The sequence below is a fragment of the Leuresthes tenuis genome, unplaced genomic scaffold (genome assembly GCF_036924035.1).
Source record: "Leuresthes tenuis unplaced genomic scaffold, fLeuTen1.0.hap1 SCAF_13, whole genome shotgun sequence".
Classification (NCBI taxonomy): Eukaryota; Metazoa; Chordata; class Actinopteri; order Atheriniformes; family Atherinopsidae; genus Leuresthes; species Leuresthes tenuis.
The window spans coordinates 15,374,231-15,392,085 of NW_027325367.1; the positions used below are offsets into that span (position 1 = coordinate 15,374,231).

The 17,855-nt window shown below is 41.0% G+C and overlaps 1 protein-coding gene across 2 annotated transcripts; it reads left to right on the forward strand.

The window, feature by feature from the left end:
• Window positions 1-465: 465 nt before the first annotated feature.
• Window positions 466-16,958, forward strand: arhgap18 (Rho GTPase activating protein 18). 2 transcript variants are annotated; one of them, XM_072362191.1, is made up of 18 exons: window positions 466-840; window positions 7,578-7,740; window positions 8,112-8,235; window positions 8,920-9,002; window positions 9,172-9,321; window positions 10,269-10,332; window positions 10,674-10,792; window positions 11,521-11,592; window positions 11,735-11,828; window positions 11,955-12,046; window positions 12,297-12,374; window positions 12,472-12,631; window positions 12,743-12,825; window positions 12,923-13,129; window positions 13,332-13,466; window positions 14,915-15,036; window positions 15,157-15,212; window positions 15,378-16,958. In XM_072362191.1, the coding sequence occupies exons 1-18, from the start codon at window positions 710-712 to the stop codon at window positions 15,467-15,469; spliced, it is 2,025 nt and encodes a 674-aa protein (XP_072218292.1). In that variant the 5' UTR covers window positions 466-709; the 3' UTR covers window positions 15,470-16,958. The 2 variants fall into 2 exon arrangements, with proteins under 2 accessions (XP_072218292.1, XP_072218291.1); XM_072362190.1 differs by having other exon boundaries at window positions 467-840; window positions 8,917-9,002.
• Window positions 16,959-17,855: the final 897 nt, after the last annotated feature.

A 17,855-nucleotide genomic window follows, 5' to 3' on the forward strand; every position in this document is an offset into this window, starting at 1 on the left:
GGTGGATCTAAATTTTTAAAGTGTATTTTGAAGCAATATTCATGATATTACTATAACTGATGTATTACAGATAATCTGTGGCAGGTAGAAATCTACTGATCATTTGTAATAACTTGAGGGTTTAAAGGCCTCAAGCATTTTTAACCACAGTCACTGGTTGATTTTAAATGCACTGTGCTGGAGTTCAAAACTAAAATCAAAGGTTCCGTATCTACTAACGTCACAAAGAAATGCAATTTAACTGACATATCCGCCAAATGACACCACCTGCTTGATTAAAAATGTATGCAAGGACTCTTTCATAATTTCTTTAGACTTTGGGAAAGGGATTTATTTATTTACTTTTTTTGCGCCAGGAAATAGTCAGTACCGTTTTAAAACAGCTGAGGTCGCTGCCAGTTTTGAAACTTTGACCTGCGGTTTGGTCCAATCCCTGGGCTGCGTTCAGCGTGTAATCCAGCCCCTGTCCTGCAGTGTGCGGCTCAGCACTCCGTCAAACTGAAGAGAAAGACGAGAACGGGAGGAAGAGGGACGGAGCGAAACTCGGGAGAAGAGTTTGATGCCAGCATGAGTCGGTAACGTAATAGTTCAGCGATGGAAATAAGCCACAGGCAGAGAGACACACGGGTGGACTGATAAACTGCCCGTTGATTAGTGCTTGGATGTCAGTCGCGAGTGAAAGAGAAGAAAGAAGAAAAGGAGGAGAAACATGAGCCGACAGCAGCAGTCCCAGGGAGTGGTTTTGACGGGTTACCACAGCAACGCAGAACTGTTGTCGCAAACGGGGCTGTGTGCTTCCAGCTGTCCGCCGGTCCCGGACCCCGAGGCCGCCGTGCCCAGGTGGGGAGTGTCGAGCTGTGTGTGTGTGCGTGTTATACCGCCTTAAAAAGCACCTCTAAAATGGGATAAACAAGAACTAAACGAGGTTGTGTGTGTATGTGTGTGTGTGTTTATGAGTAAGTGGGCAAAGGTCACAGTGATCATGACTTTTTCCTCACTTTTGAACATGAGCTGTGTGACTGTGCTGACAGAGCAGAAAAGTTGAATAAACCCACTCCCCTGAGTGTGAAACCGTATCTTGCAGTGGAACTAAAACCAAGCGGTAACAGCTGGAGGGCAGCTTTATCTTATTGTGTGGGGTGAGCTCCACCCTTGGCCTTGGGTTATGATTTATTTTACCTCCTTACTAATCAGCAGATTCACCTTGCCTTTGTTACACCAGCTCAGATTTTACACTGGCGACTAAATCGTAAATCCTCTGCACCAATGGAGATCTAAGAATAAGCTGTTTTCTGTCTTTTGTTGCACAGAATAACACCAGTGTCTGTTAAAGGCAGACAGCGCTTTTATTTCTCATTGGTGCGTTTAGTTGACTGGATATGCGTGGGAGCTTTTGGACTTTGGCGTCATTATTTCCTGACCGGCTAATGAATTTGCATCTCTGGAAAAAAGCTGTCTGTTCAGAGGTGTCAAGAAAACAGCCAGTCTAAAGGACAGTCATTTTTAGCAGACACAGCTTCCTTTAGCAGAACCACACTATGATTCATTTGGCTCGCAGACCACATGCAAGGTAAACACACACCACAACACAAGTGTCAAGTGAATAGATTCTCTCGTGTCTCCAGATCCACTCATTGGAGGAAGAACATGTTCAGTCCCAAAGAACTTCCTTGTTTGGGTGTTTTGATGATGGGTGTTGAGAGAGCCAGCAGACTAAAATCTTCTTAAGTTGAGTTAGCTTGAGATCTGGTGATTTATAAACTAAGTTTGTCCATTCATTTCCTCAGCTTTTTTTTTTTTGTCTCTTTATGCACCAAATGCCACCAAAAGAGACATTCTACCTGGATTACTTCATCGAAGTGAAAGAGTCGGCTTGCTGTCTTTACGTTTGTTTAAGACTCATTGTTTTCTGTGGCATTACACCCTTGTTTTTAGGCTCTTATAATGTGGAGAAGACCCATTTTCTACCTCGCCGTCACAGACACAGTGCTGAATGCAAACGTACCTCAAAGTGGGGCGACTGTTTAGTTACACCCTTTTATTTATAACATAGTGGATTTGTGTATTCGTCCAGGCTCAGCTTGCTGTGAGACCCGTGCAGCAGCAAACAGCTGTGGTGTGCCAAAGGTAAATAACCCCAATTGCTTGGTGCTCAGATGCACACTGTGTGTGTCTGTGTGTGTGTGTGTGTGGTATATGCACTGTTGATGCGTGTGTTCCAGATGGCTTGTCCAGCGAGCTAGGAAAAAAAAAAAAAACAGCTAGCATCATATTACAGTCTTCCTTTGTCTCACCTCCAAAAGCAGAGTGTGCATCCTGTCTAGGTTGACTTGTGCCGGCTCGGTTTTGTGGTCATTGTTTCCTCCCGAGTCAGAAAATGAGAGACACAGACTGTATGGTGCTGGCCTCATAACCAGAAGTGGACATCTGACCTCAGGAACCTTGGGTTGCGTGTTCGCTGGGAGTCTTGCACACTGACGTCTTTGTATTACAAATGGAAGGAGGGTCAGAGGTTCTGCGGTGTGGGTTTGTTTTCCACGCTCCTGTTTGCAGCTGCTGCTTCTCCGGCTGAAAAAAACCAAACAAAAAAAGCGGGGTTTGTGCGACATCGAGCAAACTTACTCCTATTGATTTGGAGGCTTTTAGAGCGAAGGAGACTCACGCCAGGAAACCGTAAAAGGAAATGATGAACAAGCAGGCGCACATGAAATAACATACTCAAGAGAGACAGATGAGGAATATTCCAGCAGACAGCGGTGTATTGCATGTTGTTTATTCATAAGAAATAAAGGGCAGACAATGTATTCAACCAGTGGGTCATTGTTGAGAGCAGTAACTGTGAGAGGCCAGCTGACATCTGTAGACCTGAATGGAAATGCCACACATACACATTCACACACATGCACAAACGCCTCTCATCCCCTTCCTCTTTCTTTTTCTTGTGGTGATTTTAGATTTCTAAGTGGACCCCATTGTTCTCTGTTTTGTTCTCCACCCGCACCTCCTCGCTTCTTATCTCACCCTCAGCAACGAAACACAGCTCAGAAAATAACTTCCTAACACCGCCATGTAAAAATAAGTCATGTATCTGGGCTGTCACCTAAAGTAAAGAGTTTGGTGAGATCTTTAATGTATTCGCTGCATTTTATTACTGCAGCAGGCCTGTGGTATGTAACAATAAACTATACAAAGTTTATTTTCAGAAAAGTTGCTCCTTTTATACCCAATCCTGACACCCCAAAATCTGCACAGTGTAGAATCCTCAAGAATGGTGTTATATTCTGTAAACTTTTCTTCTACTAACTCTTCTTTTCTTCTGAGTTGTGTTGCTGGCATTTAGAAGATGGGCCAGTGAAAACAGTAAAAATCATCTTCTCCTTGGACTTTAAACCAACTGATGAGTCAGAGGTTTAATTTTTTATTGCATTTTTAGCAAATTTTCCAGCTTTTCTGGAAATCGGGTTGGATTTTCTATGTTGATTATACGCTTTATGTGTCACATCTCCATCCTGATAGGAATGTCTGTGCAGGCGAATAGACGAAGTGGAATAAAAACCATATGTCAACCATACTTCCCTCTGAAATTTTGCGAATTAGAGAAATAAAGTGATAAGAATAGTGAGATAAAATCCAAGGATTTCCTCCCATGCAGTCTCATCAACAATAAAATCAGTGCTAATGATTTTGGATGTAAATCCACACTGTTAGCTTATAGTTTGTGTTTTTTGTCACAGGTGTCACACTCAATAAGCACACACACACACACACACATGATCATGTGAGCTCAAGTGGTCGAGTCCACTTCCTCAGATGTTGACTCATGCTCACCTCATCTGTGCTGAACTTGCTCTTTGCTGGGAGATACTGTCTCCCCCTTTTCCTGTTTGCTCCCTGCAGTGCTGGATTTATTTTGTAAACCTGTTTAACGTTCAGACACCTCACACCTTCCATCTTTGTGGGCGGCTCTAAGCAGCTGATAAAAGGCGTGTACACGAGGGTACAAAGAGTAGAACAATTGCACATGACGCTGCAGCTCTGTTTTCCATTGAAAGGTCGTCCGTGCCTGCTTGTAAGACAGTGTGTTTGTTTTACTCACAAGGACAGCCCTCCGCCGTGTGTGGAAGACAGCGCGGTCACAATGTATGCACAAAGCTTTGCATTATTGCTGTGTGGGTATTATTGCCTTGACTTTCACATTTAGAAACTGGGATAGTTCCACTTATGGAGACACGCCTGCACTCGTGCGTTTCTCTGAGTCTCAGAGAAAGTCAGGTTACCTGGGTGGTCAATAAAAAAAGACTAATCATTGATGCTGCAAAGCTTAATTTTTAACATGGTTGTTAATTTATTTTCTGGAGTCTCTCTTTTAATCAGATCTCTTAGAATAGGTGCCTGTGGTACCGGGGCCTCATGCTGTACTCCATTTGTCTCAGAAGTTGGAATTTGTTGGAGGAAATGTTGTCGCATCCCAGCTGACCTGGTCGTAAGTCCGAAAACCAGTAAGACTGCACATTGTTGTGCTCACTGAGCAGGCAAGCTGTTATTAGCCGGATGAGTAAACAGTGGTAACAATGCATTACTCTGTATCTCTACCATTTTTGGGTCACTCCATACCAGCTCTGCTGGGCTTCTTGTTCCAACAACACGCAACCATTTATGGTATTAGCCTGAAACACGTAATCTATTAAACACATTTCATTATCTCAGACCTAGATGGCAGGTAGCATCGGAAAACAAACAAAGAAAACACTTAGAACAGCAGCTGTTAGAACCACGGATGACAGTCTAGGCTTTTGTGACTTTAAAAGCACATTTTTCTAAAGTGATCTGAACATTAACACTCAACGCAACATTTTGCAACTGAGACATTATGAATACTGAAGACACATGCATTGTGTGAGTGAGTCATTACTGGTGACTCGTCATTAGCTGGTCATTAGCTGACTGAGCTCTCTTTCTTTAACCAAAAAGACAGTATGCAGCAACTATAAGGCATTAAACACTTAGAAGTCTCTCAGATATTGCAAGATGTCATCACAAGTCAAAACTGAATATTTAACAAATGGAAACAGTTTTTCCCTTCATCATAATTTAAAAAAAGTCTACATAAACTACATAAAGTCTCGGTGGAAAGACGAGATGATCACCAGATCCATTAGGACAAATCTCTACAGGCTTATGTAGAATACATGTGTATCTCCTGTACTTGAGTGGAAAACAAGCACTACTTGATGTCTTCAGTAAGTTTAATAATCTACATTAACAAACACGGGTTTGCTAATCTATGTTTAGTCAAGCTATTCTTCACTCTCCAACTGTAGGTGAATGTCAATTATTAACTCATCAGTGAGTGAGTCTGCTTAGTTTCAACCAAACCTCCTGAAGTAAATCAGTCAAACAGGAACATTTTTAGAATTCCACACAAGTTAAATCATTTCAGCTGGCGAAGTTTCCAGAGTGCCGATCAGGGGGAGAGTGTACGCTCAGAGGAAGGGTTTTCAGTGTGGTCACATCGAGCTGAAACTCGCTTACCAAAAGGAGAGAGAGAGAGAGAGAGAAGATGGGAATGCAAAGGGAAAGAATGTGACACCAAGTGTCAGGCGAAGAAGAAATGTTAGCCGAAATGCTACGTGAGGTTGTGGGACTGGAGGAGTAGGTAGGAAGATAAGAGGAGATTGAGGGGAGAGAAACAAGAAAAAAAGAGAGAGCAGTGGAGGTAATTGTTGTGCTGGAAAGCCTGATCAAAGTGTGTGTGTGTAGCAGTGTTTTCATTGCTCTGTCAGCATGTACTCAGTTTGTGTGTGTGTGTGTGTGTGTGTGTGGCATCGAGTCTGCTGTGGTATGTGGCCTTCAAGTCAATGCTCTCTGCTGTTAATTCCAAATGAATTAATAAAGTACGTCTGGTCAAAGCTGCTCGGTCTGACCTGACGGTTGTTCCATTTCATCATATAATGCTTGCATGGGTCACTTTGTTCTAATGTTTCTGCAGTAGTGACTTGAGTCTAACTGATGCGTTCAGTGTCAGTTATTCCTGCGTCAGGTCTTTTCCTTTTTCACAGTGTCACTGACAAGTTGACAGCTCTGTGAGCTTCTTTATTCTGACGATGTGCTTAGATGTGTGACAGTACTCTGATGATTCGCAAATGGATGCAGAAGTTCAGCAGAAGCTGCTTTCTTTGCCATTTACTCCAAAACTGAAGCGGCTCACTCCATTATATCTATGCACATTGAAGTTGGAAAGTAAGACTGAGAGACAGGTAAATCTTTTGATTTACGAAGCCAAAGCCTTACTGCTATTGGGGGTGTGATCTTTCACTTTTTCTGGGTTTGTGACGACTGAGGGACAAGCAGGGAAGTTGCATCGGCAGCTTTCTATTTCAAGCCTCACAAAATTGATGGCTTATCCGCTACACAGGAAGCGGAATCGTATCATCTTATCAGCATCTGCTCCATGTGTTGACACCAAACGTGCTGCGTGGACTCGCCACACTATCTTGGGACTGTTAAAGAATATACGTGATTTCACAAACCTACTTACAGCCACATTGTCACCATGATAAGAGCCAATTGCAGCAGAAAGAAGGACCTGCTGAACTACTTAGACCCCCATCGCTATTTGCAGTTATATGACGATATAGTAATTGCAGTATTTGCAGCAGTAGTGTCACTTCCTGATGTCACCACGTGTGACTTGTGGTGTAGAGCCATTAAACGCACCACAAAGGATTAATACGTTCTGTGTCTTAAAATATGGCACATATATGTGAAACGACCTGTGAGTCAGTTTCGATGCACCTCTCTCTACAGCATTTTATTTATTTTTTTTGTGGGATTGAAACACAGGTAAATATCAGACTATAGCACACCATTTCAGAATTATTCATTATTACTGGCATTAATTGTTGGTGGTTTGCCTATAAAATGTACTGTCACTGTTTTCCCCAGTTGAGTTTGCCTGAAACTGCTGTCTTGCATTTGTGCCCTCTCAGTTTTAGAAGTACATCATGGCTGCACAGATCCTTATTACGCAGTTTATTGTCATGCAATCAGCAGAATATATACTTAGTCTATTATACTTACTGAATGAAGTCATTCTCTGCTAATCAAACAGCAGCAATATGCCGTCATGAACTGTGTTAAACGTGTTTATCTCGCAAAGTGAAGTTCAAAGTGCAGGAGAGCTGCTATTCTTAGTCCCGGCAGATGTTGCCCTCATTAGCCAACTGGTTGGGAATTCAACATGCCTCTGGCTTGTCTTTAGTCAGAGTCTTTGGCCAACTTGTGTCTGTCTGACTCACTCTCACATACTTGTGTCATCTCCCACTTGCGCTGCTATTAAAAGCCATTTAAATATTACTGTAGCATAAACAGTTCTCAGGCAGTATTTATAATCCAGGAAAAGATGTATGAGAACTTTATGCACAAGACACCAATCACAAAATCACGTCATGAGTGAAACTAGTAGTTCAGTTTCAGTTTAATGACCTGAGTATCTCTTGGGAGACGTTGCTTGAACTTCTCGGGATGGTGACGAATACTAAACCGTCTGATTGACCCGTTATTGTGTGTTTCCTAAGCCGTAGAACGGGCCACTACACTGTTCAACAGAACCAGAACACACGACATGGAGACGAATGTGATTCTCCATCGGCCGCCAGTACTCCAAAATCCAGCAGCTTTTCATCACTTCCGAATATCAAGTCCAGGCCATCGCCCACATCGATGCGCAGCAATTCTCAGGTAAGCTCTGAAGGATGCGATGAAGAATGGCTGGACCTAACTTTTTCACTGTTATTTTTTTGTATGTATCACACATAAGATAACAATAGCAATGAGCAGCTGAAGCGTGAAACAAAAATGACCCCAAACAACAATGGCTGCCCCTCAAATAAGTGATTCATGGCTCTGAGAAAACTGCACTGCCAGTTCTAGCCGCCTTTGAGACTTGTCCTAACGGGCTCTGAGTGTTGTTATTCATTATCTCTTGGCATCATGTCCTCAGCGTTTTGGGTTTTTTTTGGAAAATACTAATGAGCATAAACTGAAGACCAGTGCAGAATCAAGAACGAGGACATGGAACTGCAATTGAATAGATCCCAAACATCTTGCAGGACTCTCTGGATGACCTGGAGATGGTTTTCTGGAAGGAGGTGGAGAATATCAAGAGTGAAGGAGGAGAAGCAGGCAGGGGAGAAGGAGATTCTCAAGAAGAGGAGCAGCAGAAAACTCCTGAAGGTGGGATGCCCCGTATCTATGGAAAGATCCTCCTTTACCTATCAGTCTTGATTCAGAGTGAGGGATTTAGAAAGATGTCTGCAGTAGCAGAAGTTGGGCATGTGTGAGGGGGGGGGGCATGGGTTCTGTAGTCCGTCAGCTCTGCTTAGTGAACAAACACACCGCGGCTGAACGCTTTTGTCGGACCCTCAGATGTCAGATGTCTCTTTGCTTTGGGAGACTTTTAAGGCCACATTTTTTTTGAAGCTGAGAAGTCTGACTGCTTGCAACATGTAAATGCAGTTTATCAGAAGAATCAAAGCCAGCCCGGACTTGTGCCTCCATTGCATTGCACATTAATAACGCAATTACTGTGTACGATTTTTTTTTTTTAAAGTTATATTTAGCCTCTCTGTAAAGGCTGTTGTTCTCTGGCGTAAACATGCTCTTCCTGTATAACCTTTGTGTCCACTTTTGTATGTAGTCCCACACTTCCCTTTCCTTTTAATGCACCTGAAGAATTATTTAAGTGTCTCGCTTGGGGACAAACAGAGGTTCAAACAGTTTTTTCTTTGTTTTCACTGATCATTTTCTTCCTTTCATAACACAAACTGGGCTTGTGATCCATCATCTCAGCAGCTAAATATGAAAACACTAACCTTCTTTGCTTGTCAGTCACGTTTTTCTGTTTGCTTCATTCAGAAGGAGAGCACGAGGAGGCGTGGCTTACAGAGGCAGGGCTAGCACGGCTGTTTGATGGTTCAGTGGCCGCTGATGACCAGGACCAGGTCTCAATAGTTTATATCTTTTTTCTTTTCTATGTGAAACGTGAATTCAGATTGAGACATTTACTGATTTCCATGTCTGTAATGACAGATTAATGGAGTAGTTAGATGGACAGATTAATAGTAAGTTGATCAACCTATCGCTTCATGTCTGATCCTGATCGATTGGCAGGAAGAAGACAGCGCAGTGTTCCTGTCCACCCTCACAAGAGCGCAGGCCGCAGCTGTGGAGCGCCGAGTGACAACAGTGCAACAGACGCAACGGCGACGCAACCGCCAACACTTGCCTGATGTTCGAGACATATTTAGACCTCCTGAAAAGGTGCGAAGATGAACACAAACTAATTAACACTTGTTTATTTTATTACTGTTTCATCAGAACTGTTTTCACTATAATGCAAATAAATAGCTGCATAAACTACAATACGCTCAGATTTCCAACCACATTTCTACCTCAAAATTACCCACAATCCCTCCAGGTTTTGATAATGTCCCTAAAACAAATGTATTAGTTTCAGCAGTGTCTTTAGGTGTTTTGTTTGCTTGATGCAGACCAATGATTCCACATGTAAGGTTTCTTCGACCACAGGACGTGTTTTAAACAAGGTTAAACAACTTTATCCCTGACTTGGATTAAGCGGGTGTAGAAAATGAATGGATGGCTCTCATCTACTTTCCTGGTTAAATCCAAGCGGGGAATTAGTTTTTTTCCTCTTTCTTTTGCCCAGCAGTGTAGTTTTAATTGCGGTCTGTCACAGAATATACTGCAAGTAAGCAGTCAGTTTTATCTTGTTGGATGACTTACACGACAAAGAACATTGGGGCGTTGATTCTGACATTTGTATTTTCTGTCTGCTTTGATAACTTAACTTTAACAGCACTCCAGAACAACCTCAACATTTCCCTTTTTTTCCTTCCCGCAAAGGAAGTTGTCAGAATTTTGTATTCGCTTCAGTAACAGTCTGGTTGTTTTCAGGAACCAGTTACTGAGCTTTAGGTATTACACCACTAAGTTCCATGTCATTACTGCAAAATCACGTCTCATCGATATGTTTCATTTCACTACTGGATTTGCATTTAATAGATCAAAAATGTTTTATTATTTTAGTAGATTTAAGTGTAATATTGCCTGTCCAACCTCTTTGAGCAAAGAGTCTTTCACTTAAACACACTGTTGTCCACTAATTAACACACAAGATAATATGTAACAAGGTATTCTGTAAATTTGTGACTTATTGGACACTCTCTGTGTTTCGTTGTTTATTACAGGTTGAAGAGCCTCACAAATTTAAAGGGGGAAGCGACGACAGGCCAAAAGATTCGACCCCAGCCGGTATGTGCAGACTATTTAGTTTGATATGAAGTTCTAACACTACAAATGAAACAACAGAGCAACAGTTTCTGCAGAATTTTAGAGGAAGTAGGTAGGTAGGTAAATCCTAAAAATGTGGGTTCATTCACCAACGGATTATTTAAATGAGCGAAAAAACTCAACAGTCCCCTCTGACTTCCTTTTTCTGCTGCAGTGACTAATACACTGTGGGCCTAAACAACAGTAAAACACATGTATCTGTCATTTTCTTTACCTTGTACTTGCACTTTGCCAGCACTGAATGGCTTCAGCCGCACCACCTGCAGTGTCATATTTCATTTATTATATATTTGTCTCCGCAGAAACAGAGACAGAACTGGACGTCGAAGTGGCGTTTTCAGAGCAGGCGCTCTCTTACTGGGAAAACCATCAAAGGTTAAAGGTTACCTCCAGCTCTAATACAACAGACGACAAGCTCCCAGTGAGTCACACGTACATAAAGGCTTGCGGTGTGCACATTTTTTTGCGTTATACTTGAACAAGGAAACAATAAGCAGAGGTGTGGTGAATGAAGCAAATGATTTGACACATTCTCATGCAAAAATGTTTTGAAGCCATTTTGATTTGCTGTCTTCGGAATAGTTGCAGTCGGTTATTGACAGAGATAGTAAGGGGATATATGCAGCGATAAGAATTAAACAGCACTGTGGGTTTTTTTTCTTTCACTGCTCCCCAATCAGAGTTTCTTTATATTGTGATTACAGGATTGGTTTACAGCCTGTTTTTGTAGGCTGTGTTTTACGTCATAGTTTGGTGGAAAATTTGGTTGTTTAATTTTTCCACAAATGTGATCACAAAAAAAGCATTTTGGCTGCGTAAAAAAAATATCCAGAACGCACTATTTAGATTAAACCTCAGAAATGTACCGCATGGCTTATTAGCAGAGAGGGAGTTTGTTTGTGGTTTGGGAGAAGTGATGATCTGTAGTGACATCTAGTGGTATGAGCTGGTATGACGGATGAGTGCCACAGCTCCTTGCCTCCTTTTTAAATATACTAAAATCTGTATCTCACATTATGCGATTTATTTTTCTGCAGGCTGCACAGTTTGATTTAAATGTGGGCAGAAAAAAATCTGGTGTAGTGCCAAATTGAACTGTTTTCTCACGACAGCCCTCTGCCCTTCTCCTGCTCTATTTTTCGTTTGTAGAACTTTAAGCTCCATCGAGATAAAACAGGTCAGACCAGAGCAGGAGATCTGTCACCTTTGGATATGAAAAAGGTAAAGTTCTGTGACAACACATTCTGTAGATGTCAGTGTGCAAACCTACAGTATAAGAGATAAGTTGGTTTTGTTCATAAAATTATTTACGATTTCATGTCATTCTGTGTACAGTTTTTGACTGGTTTTGATGACCTTTTAGGTGCGTAGAGTCGTGCTTGTGGAGATGACTGCTCTATTTGACACCGCTGGAATCGACCTGAAGGCGCATAAAGCTGTCAAAGTTAAAACCAAAGGTAGTCAAATAAGAAATGAAAACAAGAGCATTTACACAGACGCATCTTTGTTTCATACAAAGATATTCATTTCATAAAGTGTGTGTGAAGACATCTCTGTTTCACTCGGTACTTTTATGTGTGCAGAAAGCGGTCTGTTTGGCGTTCCTCTTCCCACCTTATTGGATCTAGACCAGAGACGGGCTCCTGGTACTAAAGTGCCATTTATACTGCAGAGGGTGAGCACAGCAGCCAGTCACATTGTCACTTTGAGACATGGACAATATCAAAGTCCAAATGCTGATGAAGGGGGATCTTGTAATAATAACTGATCCAAAATCAGCCATGTGCTGAATTATAGCTTTATGTACTTTGCACTGTGCGACCATGAGACCGACAGTTGCTACCACTATGTGCGACTTTGTCATAGTTACACTTTGTGCTTGTTGAGTTATACCTAACCTCAGTCTATGCCTCTGATCATCATAGCTCTTTAGTCACATTGAGGAGGAGGGATTAGAAACAGAGGGCTTGCTACGGATCCCTGGAGCAGCCACACGAGTGAAGGTATGTCCCCCAAACAAACACTGTGAAACAGTAAAACTGATAAGCTGATAACAGCTCCTGAAACATGCTGGCCTTTGTGAATCTGCTCCCCATCCAGTCACTGTGCCAGGAGCTCGAGACCTCTTTCTATGATGGGACGTTTCCATGGCAACAGTTGAAGCAGCACGATGCTGCAAGCCTTTTGAAGCTGTTCATCAGGGAGCTGCCCCATCCACTGCTAACTGTGGAGTACCTCAATGCATTCATTGCTGTCAACAGTATGTATATGATCTGTTTCATGGGGTTTTTATGTTTAATATGACATAAATATTATGAGACAGTGAGCTGAGCTACTTTTTTACTTTGCTTTTCTGTGTATGTAATGACAGAGCTCCCCACAAAAAAACAGCAGCTACAGGCTTTGAACCTGCTGGTCCTTTTGTTACCTGAGGCCAATCGGGACACTTTGAAGGTAGCTGCGCATTCCCTTTGATATACGTTACATTTTCTCCCGTCAGTAAATCATTGCTGGCAGTCATTTTTGTGTTAATTGAAATCTCTGTTTGCAGGCATTGGTGGAGTTTTTCCAGCGCGTCATTGACCATCAGGCCAAAAATAAAATGACTTTGAACAATGTCTCTGTTGTCATGGCACCCAACATCTTCATGTTCAAAGGTTTTCGGTCCAAGATTACAGAGCAGCAGGAGTTCTCCATGGCAACCAGAACGGCCAACATTGTCCGGCTGCTGATTAGATACCAGAATCTTCTGTGGACAGTAAGATCAAAAAGTTGGCTCTACCCTGAGATATTAGCTAACAAAACAACAAGATAAACTCATTTGTAATCAGTAGAAGACACTTTTTCTGAATCTGTCCTGGTTAATCGCCAAACCACAATGTTTTTTTTCCAGGGAACATGGTGAACGGTGCAGTTTGTACTAAGCGTGTACTGAATGTGTCTGTCACCATCTCACCTAGATCCCCAAGTTCATTTTGACCCAGGTCAGACATCAAAACATGGAAAATCAGCGGAAACAAAATAAAGAGAGAGCTGTAAGGAAGCTGTTGAAGAAGATAACCACTGACAAAGCAACTGACAAACCTGTCTCGGAGGTAAGGGGAGGTTTAAATTTCAGATTGAGCAGTGGTCAGTGACCTGTTTTGAGAAATTGTTGTTAAAAGTCCATCAACCCATTTTCATTAAAAGTTTGGAGGTTGTGTAAAATGTGGGCGAAGTCAGACTGCAGTCATGTAATCTTCATATTTAATTGAAAACAGCACAAATACAACATATCAAATGTTGAAACTTTCTGTTTAATTGAAATTTGATGCACGCAACAAGTTTTTAAAAAAAGTTGGATACAATGAATAGGACAATAGATGGGACAATAGATACTGCAAGTGTTGTGTGGTGCCTGTGATGCAGTGTAAAAACACTAAGAATTTGGGAGCTGAATCGGTTACAGCAGTGGTTCTCAACCTTCTAGAGTTACTCCCTGAGAATAATCAGTCACAAGTAAGAAATGAACAAAAACACTAAATAAACTTTGTTAGTTCAGGTTGGGACCCCCAGGAGAGTCTGGTCAGAATATAAAGTTGAAATATTCACCAAAAGCTTTTTGATACAGGATACATAATATATATATATATATATATAGCAAGAATGGGAAAACACCGTACTCTTGAAAATGAAACAAGTGAATGTACCGACATGCTTACAGGTTGCTGTTAAAAGAAGGCCTGATGGGACTCCGTGATAAACAGGCCTCATTTCCAGCATTGTTAAAAGATGTTGGCATCAAGTCAAAAATAAGCAGATGTTTTTTTTCTAAAGCAACAGCATTTCTGTCAGAGTGGAGCAAAACGGCTCCTCACGTCTTTTACTAATCATATCAATCCCGTATGGCACCACTACGTTCCAGTAAATCACAGTGAAAATCTGTATGGTCACAATTTGATTGCAGCAGATCTTTCCGCTGCGGTCATTTTTTTTCTCTACAGTATATTCAGTCTGTTGAGGAAAGATGACATCGAGTGGTGCTGTGTAAGAATACATGGAAGAACGTGTACATATTGTGAAGTGATTTGCGCTATTTTTAAACATCCAGAATGATCTGAAATTTTCGCACACTTGGAATAAATTGTGGTTTTCTTTCTTCAGAACAGGATGGGTATCTGATTAGCAGCCTGTTTGTTGTCCGCTCAGGTGTCTGTAATATGGTTGGTTGATTGCCAACAGAGGAATACTTTGAAGGATGTTTTACTTTTTTTGACCATGTTATAGACAGAGTCAGCATCCTGAAATGGATCCGTTCCTCTTAACAGATTATTGGTGAATGAGTAACTACAGTAACACTCGACCCCAGCGCTGTGACGCCAGACAGTGACTTGAGGTTTTTTTTAAACACATGAGCTGCTTTATTCAAGTCCACATTCTAATGTGTGTGTGTTGGTGATGACAGTGTTCAGGATGATGACCTTGTTTGACTGAAGTGTTTGTAATTGTGTGACTGACTGTTTTTCTCGCCTCTCTGGGTCCGCATGCTTGTGTTTACAACCAGGAGAATTCGCAGGGATTTATTCGAGTCCAAGCACCTCAGTTTAGTAAAGTTTCCATGGCAGTTCAGCTTACCGAAGAGTTGCAAGCTGCTGATGTATTAGCACGCTTCCTCAGCCAAGACAGGTAATGCCGACATGCATAAGCAAATGTTTTGGCTATATTAAGACTTGTCAGCTGGCCATGTCTCCCTAACTCTTTCTCTTTCTGCATTCTCCCGTGCTCTTTCTCTCTTTGTCTTCACAGTTCGCTGACAGTGAAGAAAGAAGATTTGTGTCTCTATGAGATTGGTGGAAACATCAGTAAGTCCCCCCCACAAAAAGTGAATGTACACAGTTAAGATTTTGAATCCTCTGCTAGTAAAAAGCCAAAAGATCCTTCATAGTCATTGTTACTACAGCTCATGATGAGCATCTGTTAAATGTCTCTCTCTTTATCCTCTTCTTCCTGTCCTCCTTCTCTCCAAGAGGAGAGATGCCTAGATGGGGAAACCTATATGAAAGACCTCTTTCAGCTGAACCCGACAGCGGAATGGGTCATCAAAGCTGTACAGCAATAATCTCCCATCATGCCCCGCTGGATCTTAGATTGCTCCAAATGTTCAACACTGTGTCCTGCCGAGATGACACGACAGCTGGTTCTCTGTGCTCTCTGCTGTATCTGGATGCATTTGGACTGTTTAATGTGTAGCAAACATACAATTACTGTTTCCAGAAATCTTATCAGAAAATGCAAGGAGTCCAAAAGGAGGTTATAACAACTTTAATTGATGGAAGGCAAGTTTATCTCTGTCTAGTGCATTGCATTACTTGAATTCCAAGAAGAGAGAAAAAGAGAATTAGGAGGATGTGTACAAAACCAACATAGTATAATACAAACTTAATCAACTTTGCCCAAGCTGCCTTATGCCGCTTATTGGAATTCTGAGCCTCAAGTACAGCCTGCCTAAAGAACAGTCCAGTGAGGTCGTCTGGCAAAAGAAAACCACTTCTTCAAGGACTTTTTCATCTCTGTGCACTGGTGGAAAAATTATCCTTGTTTTAAAACTGTGATTTGCTGCATTTAATCACTTTAACGTGTCTACAATTAGATTAAAATATAGTGTTGTGCAATGAAATATAACAATGATTAAATCCCTAATCAGTCACATAAATCCATCTGTTCACATTTTTATTAAAAGTCCTAAAAGGAGAGTATATGGCCACATTATTTCATCTGAAGTATAACTGTTCGTAAACCAATCAACATGGATTCCCTGGGGTTTTTTGTGATCATGCTGTCACTAATGTGGGCAGGTGACGCTGCCGCCGATGGTTTTTGGGTACATTCATGTTCTGTAAATTTATTAAACAATGCATGTTTGAGTGTTGTAATGAGTGAACACGGAAATTGCTCCATCACTATACAAATGTTACCAAACCTCACATCTTTTTTTTTATACATATACAGTAGTAGCGGGTGCACGAACACAAACTACAGAATAAATCAAGTAGTTCTGTGCCAGGTGTATTCGTCATTGTAAAGATTAAGTTGGACTCCAACCTTAAGAGATTATACTTTTGCACATACTGAGTTCAAAAACCATCTGGACATTAATCCTTTTGGCTTCATTGTTTTTGTTTTTTGGCTCAGCATTCCTTCACAGACTGGTCATATGTTGATAGTACAAAAGTTCCTGTTAGCCAGAAGAAGAAAATCTGCTTGTTTTTTTTTCTTTTTGTCTCATATTTGCTTCTTTCATAAAAGCTTAACAGGATTCTTTGTGATTTTTCTCAGTCTTAAAATCCTGTCGAGGATGTCATCTGCACTGCAAAGTTAAGCTTCACAAATGTTTCTCTTTGAAAAGCTCTGGAGTGTTAACCACAAATTAATGTTGAATTATTTTTAATATTCAAATTGTTTTTGAACAGGCACTGTCATTTCCTGTCCTGTCTTGTACTGTTTTGTTTACTGTGATTTTTTTCCAAATAACAATATCTTTGTCTGGCTGCCTGTGAAATGACCACTAAAACTGCCTGTAAATAAACATGCAGTTATTAATGACCACATCTGCTGGTATGAGGTTTATGTATGCATACATTCCAACACAGAGCGTGCACACTGTAAAGATTTCATTTGAATGCAGCTCACTTTTACTGCTGTTTTAACTAAATTTGATTGTAATCTTGCTGCAGTCATTCAGAAATAGTTAAAGGGCTTCAGCCAGGGTATACCAGACAGATACAAATACCAAACATAACTGAGACACCACTTCATGTGGCAGAATGTGAAGTCTTCAATAATATGAATACAGTAACATCCAACAATGATACAGCTTCATTCAGTTCAGGAAACAAACTCTTAACATCCACTGTAACAGCTGATTTTTTTTTTTTTCTTAATCTTTATATTAATCATTATACTTTTGCAGAATATCAATTTTAAAAATGCATAAGAAACGTAATCTGGTGTATATCCTTATGCAATATGTTTTCTGGCTTCAAACAGCACTTTCGGAAGCCTTCTCAATTCAACGATTTAACTGTTTGGGATTTTTTAAAGTTCAGGACTCAGTTATTTAGTTAAGTGTTATTGTTAAATGTTATGCTGGAGTTATGTAATTATACAGCCAACCTGCAATTCCTCTTTGCACCTGGCCCAGGTTCAAGCCTGAACCTGTGCCGCACTTTGTTGCATGTTATGACACCTGCTCTGTTCCTACAATAAAAGCCAGCCATGCCAAAGCAGTCTTTAAACAAAAAAGAAATACTTTACTGGAGGAGAATATGTACAATATATCTTCTCAATCCAGTAAAAAAAATGGACATTTTCTGTGTTAATCCTACTAATAATTATAACCCCCAGATTTTATAAGACCCAGTGAATGTAAAAAGTAATACATAATAATTTATCAACAGAAACCATGCTTCACTTATACATCGTTTGTTGTAAAAGTAAAGCATTTA

Excerpts from the sequence above, each read along its gene's own strand:
- arhgap18 (XM_072362190.1), top strand. The coding sequence starts at position 710 with ATGAGCCGACAGCAGCAGTCCCAGGGAGTGGTTTTGACGGGTTACCAC. Across the intron at positions 10,793-11,520 it reads CAACAGACGACAAGCTCCCA|AACTTTAAGCTCCATCGAGA; the intron begins GTGAGTCACACG and ends TTTCGTTTGTAG. Across the intron at positions 13,130-13,331 it reads ACCAGAATCTTCTGTGGACA|ATCCCCAAGTTCATTTTGAC; the intron begins GTAAGATCAAAA and ends CATCTCACCTAG.